Genomic DNA, 12,493 nt, shown 5'->3' with positions numbered 1-12,493 from the left:
CAAAGACTTTACTAGGAGTAGAGTATCTGCTTCCAAGGTCACTCATGAGTCTGTTGGCAGAATGTCTCAGTACCTTACCACATGGGCCTCTCTTTAGGGCTATTCAAGGCATGATTGCTGGCTTCCCCAAAAGCAAATGGTCTGAAAGAAGGGGCCGAGATGGAAGCCATATTACAGTGTTTTGTAAAATAACCTAATCTAAGAAGCTTCATTTTTTGGTTACCTAGTCCAGCCCTGGTGCAGTGTGGGAGGGAACTATAAAAGGATTGAACATTAGGTGAACTCTCTTGGACCCTAGCATGTGTGTATTTGTTCTTATAGACCCTCTCCCTCTCAAACTGGTCCATGAAGCCTAAAAGTGCTTACTCTCTGCCCCTTTACAAATGTCTAGATGGAAGATCAGTAGTTACTGTGTTGACCTGCATACAGGAGGTAATGGTTGCTTTCCAGCTCTAATAGGAAGTCAGCCTAGTAATGTGAGATCATCCACATTTTTTCAAGAGAACCTGGCAACTGAGATTTTTGGATTTCCCAAATCCAAAAGTTAGGTCATAGCAACAGAAGATTTTGAAAAATTTTTAAAGTTGGTATAAAACAGGACTTTAAAAAAATCTATCTTAACATGACATTTGGTTCTCTCAAAAGTCATTGTTTAAAGAAATGATAGCCTACTCTTCTTATAGCTGAAGTGGCAAATGTGCTCACTTAGCCAAAAGACTCAATTTTTTTTACCTTAACAAATAACAACAGTGTACTATTATTTTAAAACAAGTATTTTAATCATTAGTGGTCTGTTTTATAAATTTGAAATTTTTTAGTAAACATTTAAATTATATACATTCATGGAATATATATTATATGTCATAGTTGGAATTTCTGTGAAAATGGAGCTTGAAAAAATTTTAGTATGTATTTTGACATCTACAAATGAGATGTAAGTTGTGTTTAAATTAAACAGGTTGTGAAACCTAATTGAATTCCACATTCATTAATTCAGCAAATATTGGCCTTTGTGTTCCATTCAGCCTCATATAGTCATTTACAAGAGATATGTAGAATTACTTACCAAAGATTTTAATCCCTTTGAATTCAAAATATGAAATAACAGAATAGCTCTAAAAAAGTCGTAAAGGAGGAATATAAATTTTTTAAGAATATGGGACAGTGATGTTTATAACGAGTAGTGTTCAGATTAAATTAAATGGAAAATAATTTGTATTTCCTTTAGTTTTTTTTTTTTTTCCTGTGGGACTGGGGTTTGAACTAGCTTCACACTTATAAAGCATGCGCTCCATCGCTTGAGCCACACCTCCATTTTGCTACAGTTATTTTGGAAATTGAGTTTTGCTAACTGTTTGCCTAGACTGACCTCATCAAGATCTTCCAGTTGTCAGCCTCCCAAGTAGCTAAGATCATAAGCTTCAGCCACCAGCACCCAACTTTAATTTATATTTTCATATCCTAGCATTTTACCTTTATTGAATGTTGGGAAGGGAAATCAGACAGTAAGAGATTGCATACAAAGTTTGAGTAGACAGTGTGTCCTTTCTGGCCCCAAAGTTCTTCAGAATAACTTGAAAATGTGAGAATACAAACATTTCCCCTTGAATATTATACATACAATATTTGTGGTTGTACACATACTACATATGTATATGTATAATGAGGCATATTTTCTTTCAAGAGTGCTTTAGATTTCAAGTTAGCTATGAAATTCGGTGTTCATTTTGACTGCACAATTGGTGATACACTTACCCCAGTATCTGAGAAGGAATGAATTTTCAAAGACCAGTCATATGTTTTGGTATTGGATTTTGTTTAAGCATATTGTTACTTTAATATCCAGAGTGATAACATAATTGTTACCCTTTCTATCCTTTAACATTTAGCATTGTAGAACAAACTTACACCCCAGCTGAATGTGTAAGCCAAGCCATAGACATCAATGAGCCAATAGGAAATTTAAAGAAACTACTAGAACCAAGACTACAGTGTTCTTTGGATGCTCATGAAATTTGCCTACAAGATATCCAGGTAACTTCTGTTTTTGGGATTTGTATTTTCAGCATAAGAATATTTTTGTTAGCTTTTTATCTCTGTAAACAGATTTGACCTATATTATGATAAAATTTAAGCATTTAGAAATTAAAAGAATTCTTTAGGCAAATTTCCTCAATCTAAAGTTATATTTGAAAGATGGAGTACTAAGTCAGACATTCCTTTGTACTTTCACTAGTAGAAAATAAATTTAAATAAATTGGAAGTAGAGATTAAATATAGAGTAATGGGAAGCACATTGACCCTAGAGACAGAAGAACTGTCTTTCTAGCTGGCTTTGGAGATGGTTTGTGCATAAGCTTTCTCACCTTTAAAATGAGATCATTAACTAAATGATTTTTTTCATTCCCTTCCATTTTCTCTGGCGGTAAATTTTGAACAAGAATTTAAATACCAACTGATATTTCTTGGAATTTATTGCAATAGGGTTTAATATATTACACTTGAAGTATGTTGTCATGTTTTATAGTACTTTTTCCAGAGAAGTATTTTTATGTATAAGTAGTAGACAAGACTTACTCAAATAAGTTTCTCCATGACCTTTCTTTAACGAATGAGTGAATACTAGAGCAGTATACTTTTTTATGTTACCTTATATGAATGTATATTTTGTCATCTTTTAGATTGTTTGGGTTGCTTTATGCTTTTATTGTTTTATCCTGTCTGCCCCTGCTCAGCTGCCATGCTTGTGCATTTTATTCAGTACCTAAGACCTTACTTTCTGAGTTGCACATGTCATACCTCCTAGTAGGTAATACTAGTATCTACTACACAAGAAGGAAAAATGTGATGTGAGAATTTTTACAAAACGTCATATAGAAACTATTGAATTAAGGAAAGAAATTGCCTTGTTTGCCCTATGTAGTGGGTCACACAGTTTGTCTTGTCTCTGCTTAAATTAAGACTCATAGTCCCTTAAGAATGTAGGGGTTTTTATGTATGACATTTTAAATATTAGAAAATACATTGGTGTCATGACTGCGTATCAGAGGAATTCTTGTGAATGAAAGTAAAAGGAAAGTTGTACCTTCAGCAATATAATATGCAGACACACAGATTTACATTATTTACGATAATTATAATGGAAACCTGTTTTCAATCTGGTGATACAAAGTGTCTGGAAGTCAGAATTAGTTTTTTCTTATTAATATGCCACTGTGTGACATGCATTCACTGTAAGGAGATGTGAAGGAAGATGAGCACTACAGTTGAAAGTATATGGAATTAGGATTAAAGCCATTCATAGCTAGATGAAGTAGTAAGTTATAAATCCTTTAACTTCATTAACTGTGTGATCAGAGATTTAGAGTGAACCTTAATCTTCAATATGTGGCATTAGTTACAAGGGAGGTAGGAATATATTAATAAATCTAGATTAATTATCACCATTAATTAAACATCCTTGCTTATTCATGACAGACATTGCATTATCTTCTACATTAAATACATTTATAGAATGAATAGTTAGTTACCTTTTGGCATTATTTAAAATTCTAGCTGAGACTTTAGATCTCTTAGAGAAAACTGTCACTTAAAATAATCTGGTGATTTATGCTGTCCTCAATTACTACCTCAGTGGTTAAAATACTTTCAATTTTTGCAAAGAATTAAATGATGTGACAGCTTGGATAGTTAAATGGTTTCTTGTAATTTAATTAGTATGTGCAACAAATAAGTCCTATTCAGCATATCCATTTATATTAAACCAGAGGCAAGGGACTTAATCTAATGATTGATTTTAAATAATCTTAACTCATTTTGCCCATGTTTAGTTGGATCCAGAACGAAGCTTATTTGACCAAGGAGTAAAGACTGATGGAACTGTACAGCTTAGTGTACAGGTAATTTCTTACCAAGGTAAGTTACTTTTAGTAGCTGTTATTTAAAAGTTAAGTTCATGTTTTTATCATTTGGTAACTCAGTTTTTGTGTTATAAGTGTTTTAGATGGTTGTCCAATTGATTGATGTGGTGTTATAGCCAAATATTCAAGTTTTTGGTTTAGTTGTATCTGTCGGGGTGAAGCAAATAGTATAATGCAATCCACCTAACTTAAATAGAGGGATATTATCATACTGTAGTAAATAGCAGAATCACAAGAGGGCCAGAAGAACGGGTTTTAGCTAACTTGCTAAAGAATACCTCAGCCATACTGCATAACTGCACTGCCAAGAAATCTTCTCTACCATGATCTGGAAAACATATATGGAAGCCACCGTGATAGCTTGCAACCATGCTGATGTATATCAGTCCAGAAATGGACATCATACGTCTGCTTGTCCCCTCTTAATTTGTTTCCAAATAGAAGGCTTATGACAATGAATCTAGAATCTAAGTCACATCTGGACCTCTTGCTGCAAGGAATTTCAGTCTGTATAGTTCAGAGAGAAGAATTTGCAAGAATATGGAGTAACCCAGTCAGCATTCCATCATAGTATTTTACTAGTCTTGTGTAAGTACTCAAGTTAGAAAATAAAATTAGAAAACCATTTTCGGTAGGTTGAATTTTAGTTTTTAAAAATGTGGTTTGTTGGGATTTTATCTCTGAACATAGTAATTGCTCACAATAGTGTGCCACAAACCAGTTTTCTTTAGTCTTTGAAAATGATAGTTATTTGGTTCTGGCTCTTAATTCCTCCCAGGATTGATTGATTGTCCCAAATAAGAAAATAAATTGCTTTTTTTGTAATCTTTCAAAACCCAATGACCTTTTGATACAACTTTGAAAGAATTAACTTGAAGCCATAAAAGTATGAAATTTGGGTAGAACATTAGGGAATAAATCTTAGGAGAGTATTTTTTTTTCCAATTCTGATTATTTTTATCATATATATTTGTAAAAACATGACTTCTTTATACCACCAAATGAATTATAGTACATTTTCTTATAATTCTGGTTTTCATGAGAAATGGAAGTTAAGTTTTGCTTTTGCTTTCAAATTTGTTTTGATTGAATTTATATAGATTGTAATATTCAGGAAGCTACTGCTGTCAAATGACATGAATTTCCTCAAGCTGTCATTTTAACATAAGTATCTGAGAGAATTTCATAAAGGGCTAGCTTATCCATTTTAAATAAATAGTATAACTTAGGTACAGTTGTATAGACATAACTAAATAAAGTAATTACTTTTATGATATAATTTCTTAGTTTAGTCCCCATTTCTGAAATTGGGAAACAGACAGTGAGGAATCTCTTAATCATTTCTTTATCTTTATCTTTTCCACAGCAATTACCGTTCTTATTACCTTTATACTAGGGCTTGAGTGTCTTTAGGATTTGGGTTGAATCACCTGTGTGAATTTCAATTTGTAACAAAGTCACCATTTTTAACACATGTATTTTGTCCTTTAAAAAGAAGAACAGAGTCAGTAATTTTAATTTGCTTAGAAAGAGTATGTAAGTCTTGAGGGTAGATAGCTTACTCATTTGCACTCTTATCTTTTATTCCATGTTGATACTTTTTATTTATCAAATTCTAAATTTATTGTTTTAAAAACTGGAAATTTTCTTTTAATTAGTAAAGTTGTAAGACTGGTTAAAAAATACTTGGATATCCTTCGCCCATATTCCCCAGATCCTTTATTTTGGCACATTGTCGGGAATGATACCCGGTAACTTACGCATCCTATGTAAGTGCTCTACCATTGAGCTACAACCCAGACCTCCTAGTTGTTAGCTTTTTTATTACATTTGCTTTCATTCTCTCTCTTCCCACAAGTACACATTATTTTTATCATTATTGTTATTGCTGGATGGGGGTACAGTGTAGCATTTACAAAGGTTCTTACAATGTATCAAATACATCATACTTGAATTCACCCTCTCTACTCACTGCTCTCTTTCATTCTCCCTCCCCTGATTCCTGAAACATTTTCAACAGGTATCATTTTTACATTTACACACGTGTATTTATACCATATTCATTTACCCACCCGGTTCCCTGCCACCAGCACGCCACCCTCATCCCCCAGGCACAGGGAGAACCTGTTCCGCCCTCCTGTTCTCTGATTTGGTAGAAGAAGGAACATAAAAGATTAAAAAAGAGAAACATGGCATTTTTACTAATTTGAGATAAAGATAGCTACACGGAGAGATTACTTCTGTTGTTTCCATGCATATACATATTACAACCCCAATTGGTTCATCTCTACCAGTAGTCTTCACTCCTCCCTAGTCCCCTTCCCCTGGTAGCCCTAGCCAGTTTAAGATTTCTGTATTCATTCCTGTACAATGAGTACATCAACCACATTCAAGTTTTTGGTTTTCTTCCCTCGCCCTGTCCTTCCTTATAACCTCCTTTTAGTGTGACCCATGTCCCATAATGTTACTGCAACAGGTACACATTATTGTTTGTCAGCTGTTCAAGGAAAAATTTGCAGACACGATCCCTTTCTGTTCCTAAATATGTCATCAATGTGTATATTTCCTCCTTAGACTGGGAGTGTGGCTCAGTGGCAGAGCACTTGCCTAGCATGTACAAGGCTTTGGGTTTAATTTCTGGTTCTACTAAACAAATAAAAGAATAAATTAAATAAATCATAAAATCACAAATATTCTTTTATATGACCACAGTACAGTTTTCAAAATCAAGAAATTAATTTTGATAGAGTGCTATTATTGCTGAATTATATTTATTGTTAGTAGGGATTTGTTGAATTCTCTAAATAAATTGCTAAAAATACTTAAAATGTAATTTTCCTCTACTATTTGAGAACATATTTTTTGTGTGTATCTTTTGTGTTTTCATTTAAATTTATAACTTTTTGTCCACTGTTAAGGAATTGAACCAAAGCTAAACATCCTTGAAATAGTTAAAACTGCAGAAACTGTTGAGGTAGTTATTGATCCAGATGCACACCATGCTGAAGCAGAAGCACATCTTGTTGAAGAAGCCCAAGTGATAACGCTTGATGGCACAAAACACATCACAACCATTTCAGATGAAACCTCAGAACAAGTGACAAGATGGGCTGCTGCACTGGAAGGTTATAGGAAAGAACAAGAACGCCTTGGGATACCCTATGGTAATAAAATATATAATTATTTGTGAGCTAGAATAAAAATTAAGATTAATGTAGAAAACCCTAGGGTAAGTTATAATCTGTTTTAAATGTATAATCTTTTGAAAGAATGTTGATTTCTCTTTTTTTTTTTTTAACTATAACACATTTAAACACATAATGATGAATAAATACTGTGCTGAGTACTGGAAATACAAAAAAATATAAAAAATTTTTGTCCTTACTGTGTTCACAGTGTAGAAGAGAAAGAAGATAAATGAAAAGACATAATTGTCACAAAAGATAACATTTCAGCTGTCAATAACTTGTGTAAACTAAACATGCTGTTAGATTCTTAAAAAGAATCAAGCTGAGTTTGGTGGCACACACCTATAATACTAGCACTTGGGAGGATGAGGCAGGAAGATTGTGAGTTCATGGCCAGCCTGGACTTATATAGCACCACCCTGTCTCAATGAACAAACAAAACAAAACAGAATCTCAAAAGGATCATAGTGTCTGAGAGAAAATGTGTGAAGGGTTTATAATAAACAAGAAGCTACAGTACAGAGAAGGACATTTCAGATGGGAAACATTCATAGCTAAGGTTAGACCGAGAAGTATGTGTGAGAAATGAGAGGATAAAGAGTTATTCTGTAACATTGTAGAACTGTTTTTGATCAGCGAAAATGATAACTGAAAAATGAATGTGGCAGTGATACAGCCTATAAGTTCAGTATGTAGACACCGGGAAGGAAGAAAACAAGAGCATATTATTGTAGTTTACACATTTGTAATGTCCAGGCTAGCCTAGACTAGATGATTTTTTGAGAGTGGAAAGGAAGAAGTAGGTGAAAGCATTGATAGGACTAAGAAAATTGACAGCTTATGAGCTTAGAGAGGATATATTCAGTACTGATCTGACTTCCTAAGCTTGAGTGGATAAGGCAGTAATCTTGGTAAAAATTACTTGCATCTTCATTGCATGTGTGGTGAATGCTACCATATGCAGGCACTGTGTTAAATGCTGGGCTTACTATGGCATGCAAAAGAGAGCATGCCTTTGTAAATCTTGTTGGGGAAGTAGGGAAATGTGGTCAGGAAAGGAGTGACAAGGGAAAGTGTTGATAGCACTTGATTTTGATGTGAAAGCACATAATCAGCCAGAGGTAGCCACAAGAATATAGTTTTAGGTGCACTGCTTGTGGATTGGAGAGATGTTATATGGGATTCACTCAACTTTGAATTTGTACTTGAAGACAAAAGTACAGGTAGTCTACTTTTATGAAAGTACAAATAGAAAAAATAAGGAAAAGAACACAATATTTAATTAAACACTGATTCCAAGACTGTATATACCCTCAGAGTTGGGGAAGAAAGAAAAATTGCTGAAGAGATAGATGAAAAATAAGAACTATATAGTTTGTAGTGGCATGCAACTGAGAGACAGTTTTAGGTTTAGGTCAAGACTTGGAGACACTCTTGAGAAAGTAAAACAATACTGATAGCATCAGAGGTTCATTGTTAAATTTAGATAAAAGTTACTGCAGAATTAGCAGGGCAAAGCGGAATTATAAGAAATAGACATTTTAGAAATTGGAGAAAATTAACTACAAACTTTGGTGTATGGGGGGAAGGTGGGTAAAAGTGCTAGGAAAGATTTTGAGAGTTGTTGATGCCCTGAATGTACTTGTAGATAAAATGGTTTTGTTTATTGGGTTGTTAATTGAAAGTTAAAAAAACTCATTCCAGGGATGAGATGTAGCCATTCTCAGAGATATGAGAGTAGAAAAGATAGAGCAGTTGAAAGAACAGTTAGTCCTCTGGATCAGTGTGTTCTGATTACAGTACCCTTGAATTCAACCAACTGCATATTAAAAGGTTCTTTGGGGAAAAAATTGCATCTGTATTGAGCATGTACAGACTTTGTCTTGTTGTTATTCCCTGAACAACACAACTTTTTATATTGTATTATATATTTTAAATAATTTAGGTATGTTTTAAGTTATATCAAGTGATGTGCATAAGTTATATGCAAACTCTTTGTCATTTTATATAAGAGACTTAAGTATCTGAGGATTTTGGTATCCCTGGTGATCCTGGAAAAAGTCCTCTATGGATACCAAGAAGCAACTAGATAAAGTTACTTATTTTTACTTTTTTTTTTTTTTTAAACTGTCCGGGATTTTTGCTCTTGCTAGGCTGTTGCTGTACTACGTAAGCCACACCTCTAACCCTTTTTGCTTTAGACCCAAATAGGGTCTTTTGTTTTGCCCATGCTGGCCTCAGACTGCAATCCTCCTTTTTATGCCTCCCTTGTAGCTGGGGTGACAGGCATGAACCACCATGTCCAGCTTATCAGTTGAGATAGGATCTTGATAACTTTTTGCTTGTGCTGGCCTTGAACCATGACACTCTCAATCTCTGCCTATTGAAGATGTGGGATAATAGGCATGAGGTTCTGAGTCTATTTTTGACATGTGTATGGTTTAGTTGACCATTGTGTTAGTAAGTCAGGAATCATCTTTTGAGAGGAGAAATGCAGAGTTGTATTTTCCACAAGAACTCTTCAGTAGTAGAATCTTTTTGGAAAGTAATATATAGAAATGTATTTAGCAAGATTATGACTATGATTAAAGTTCCTACCAATCATGTCAAACACTTGAGATTTATCATTGATTAATTTTTATATGAAATTGTTACTTGCTAGTAAGATTTAGAAATGATTAATATTTTCTTGGAAAACTGTCATTTTTATGTTTCTGTTTCTATACCTAAGGGTAGTTCTTTGGCTAATTTTTTAATTCTGAGTAACACTGACATGAGATTAACTCTAATGATAACTACTTTAAATCTCTTTGAAATATTGATCCACATTTGAAAATCTCCTAAAGTGCACTTTGCACACATCTTACAACATAGAGCTACTTCATTGTGTATTTGTATGTGTATATAGGTACGCAGATAGTGTTTTCTTCCTGCTGATTTTTTTAGATTTCATGGTGAACAAATGGGGATGAAATTCAGATTAACAAATACATATTAGGTAGAAGTCTGACCAAAGAGATTAGCTATCAGAAATGTTAATACTGGCTAAAAGTAAAGTCAAAGTCAAAATGGTTGTCCTTGTTCTTTATTGAAAAAGTAAAAGACTACTGAAAAGACAGCTTTTCTGAGGGTCTTTTTTTAAAATTTTGTTATTCTGTTTGAATACTTTTTAAAAACAGAGTCATGAGAGTTTTTTTTTTTTTTTTTGTGCTTTTTTGTGGTAGTGGGGTTTGAACTCCAAGTGTCATACTTTATAGGCAGTTGCTCTAACATTTAAGCCACAGCCCCAGCTACCAAACTCTGTGGGTTTTTTTGGCCTTCAGATTTGTCAGATGTTTACATTTGAAAAATACTTACATAGTAAGTATTACAGATACAGTTGACTTATATCTAGGTAGATGTCCAGTTCCATAGTTCTCCCTTAATACCACAGCTTAGCTGTGTCATTTATTGTGTATCTTTTACATTTTATTAAAAGAAAGAACAAAAATGTCTTAGGAAAAATACTGGCTCTCTAACACAGCTTTTCTGTCTCACAGCTTTTCTGTCTTCAGGCCTGCTCCCTAAGTACAACTGTGCTTTGCTTTTTTTTGCTTTTAATTATGACTGACTTCATATTACAATAAATGAGGTTTATTTCTCTTCTGTATAAAACAAGATAAACATTTACCATTCTCCATCTTGGTATCTTTGTGTATGTATGGTTGTGGTGGAGGAGGAAGAGCCAATACAAGGGGTTTATAGAGGAATTCTCTCACTTCTTATTAGTATTCTCTGGATAGACATTTTAGGTCATAGTTTCTCCTACTAAATTCATTATCACTGTGCTTATTATCTTCAAAAACCTGGTTGAAATCGCCTATCCATCTTTACTCCCTATTCTGTTTTTGGGTAGTGTGGTAGAAATTTCTTCCCTTATTCTGCTCTTTTCTTTTGCCTTTTTTTTTTCCTTTTCTTTCTTTGTTACCTTTTTTTGTTTGTTTTCTCTCCACTGTACTTTTATCTGAGCCTTCTCTTTACATTTTCTTGGTATCCCTATGGTTCTTACTTTTGTTTCCACTCCCTTATTCCCTCTTGTACTAGCTGCTGTTGAATTGGACAAAACTGTTGTTTAGCCTTTGCCTTTGGCCTGGCCTGTTGTACTTTCAGTAGTTATGTCCGGCTGTGTTCAGGTTTTCCCTTGCTCAGAATAGGTCAGATGTTCTTCTGCTTCCTTTTAGTTTCTTTTGCACAAATGCTAGGACAAGATGGAAGTCTTGTAGCTTTTGGGGGGTGTGGGACTAGGGGAGATGTGTTCTCTCTATGATGCCTAACTGGCCTCAGAGTTTCAATCCTCTCCCTCAGCCTCCTGAACAACTGGGATTACAGGTGTGCACCACCCAGCATCTTTCAGCTTTTATTGTTTTGCCTATGTACGTTATGAAGTACATAGTAGTATCTTGTCATTTCATGTGTTTTTTGTTTTGCCACCTAGTTGCTTTTTCTGCTTTTTTGTGTATGTTGAGAAAAATTAAACTTTTCTGTCACCTCCCTAGAATACTTCCTTCACCTTAGTTGAAAAAATCAAGGAAAAAAAAAAAAACAAACCTCTGGCTGTTATCCCTGTATTTGTATGTTTGATTCATTTCTATCATAAATTGGCCCTTGATAATGTTATATTCTCAACTTTTAAAATTGAATAACATTAATTTGTTGGTTAAATAATCAATACTAAGTAAGAGAATCGACCATCATCTTCTTTGTGGGGGAGGGTGATACAGGGTCTGAATTCAGGGCCTTATACTTGCTAGGAGGCACTCTACCATTTGAGTCATGCCTCTTTCCCTTAGTTCATCTTAAAGCAAGAATACCAACAGCAAAATTAATTCAATTAGAATTTATTAACCTTCCACAAATAATATGTTGTAATAGGTGCCAGGAAAATAGCGAAGTGATATTCATACATATTGGCCATCATTTTCATTTGCAAATTCAATTAGATAGTAAAAGATAGGGCAAATAAAATTATTTGGGTATGCTTTTATAAATTAAATAAATGTATATGCAGGGCACTGTGGTGTACTCTGAAGGTAGAGTTTACAAGGCACAGTACTTCTGTTTAAGGCATGATGCTCTTGTAGGGGGACAGCGGACTAAACAGGTATTAAATATGTTGTGTTGTAAGTACCACCATATAAGTAAATAAGTACAAGAGCAATCAACCCAGAAGGAAAGAGTACATCGTTAATATTTTGGAGAATAAGGCTAGTTCCCTAGAATCCCCTTATACTTTTTTTCACTGCACCAAATCAGACAATGTTAGAAAATAATATTTTGAATTTAGATAATTTATTATCTCACAGATAATCACATATTTTATTCTTCTATTTGTCCCATTTGAGAACA

General features: G+C 34.0%; 1 protein-coding gene across 4 annotated transcripts in view; it reads left to right on the top strand.

Annotated features, from left to right (window-relative positions):
- The window catches only part of Gabpa (GA binding protein transcription factor subunit alpha), a 33,313-nt gene that overhangs the window by 7,910 nt on the left and 12,910 nt on the right, over positions 1 to 12,493 (top strand). For all 4 annotated transcript variants that reach the window (XM_020179431.2, XM_074072868.1, XM_020179429.2 and 1 more), the window contains 3 exons: positions 1,890 to 2,034; positions 3,831 to 3,915; positions 6,839 to 7,084. In XM_020179431.2, coding sequence (XP_020035020.1) covers positions 1,890 to 2,034; positions 3,831 to 3,915; positions 6,839 to 7,084 — 476 coding nt within the window. The remainder of the gene's footprint in view (positions 1 to 1,889; positions 2,035 to 3,830; positions 3,916 to 6,838; positions 7,085 to 12,493) is intronic.

This window comes from Castor canadensis, chromosome 5 (assembly GCF_047511655.1).
Source record: "Castor canadensis chromosome 5, mCasCan1.hap1v2, whole genome shotgun sequence".
Lineage (NCBI taxonomy): Eukaryota > Metazoa > Chordata > Mammalia > Rodentia > Castoridae > Castor > Castor canadensis.
Note: the sequence above shows the minus strand (reverse complement) of the source record. Positions and strands in the feature narration are given on the sequence as shown.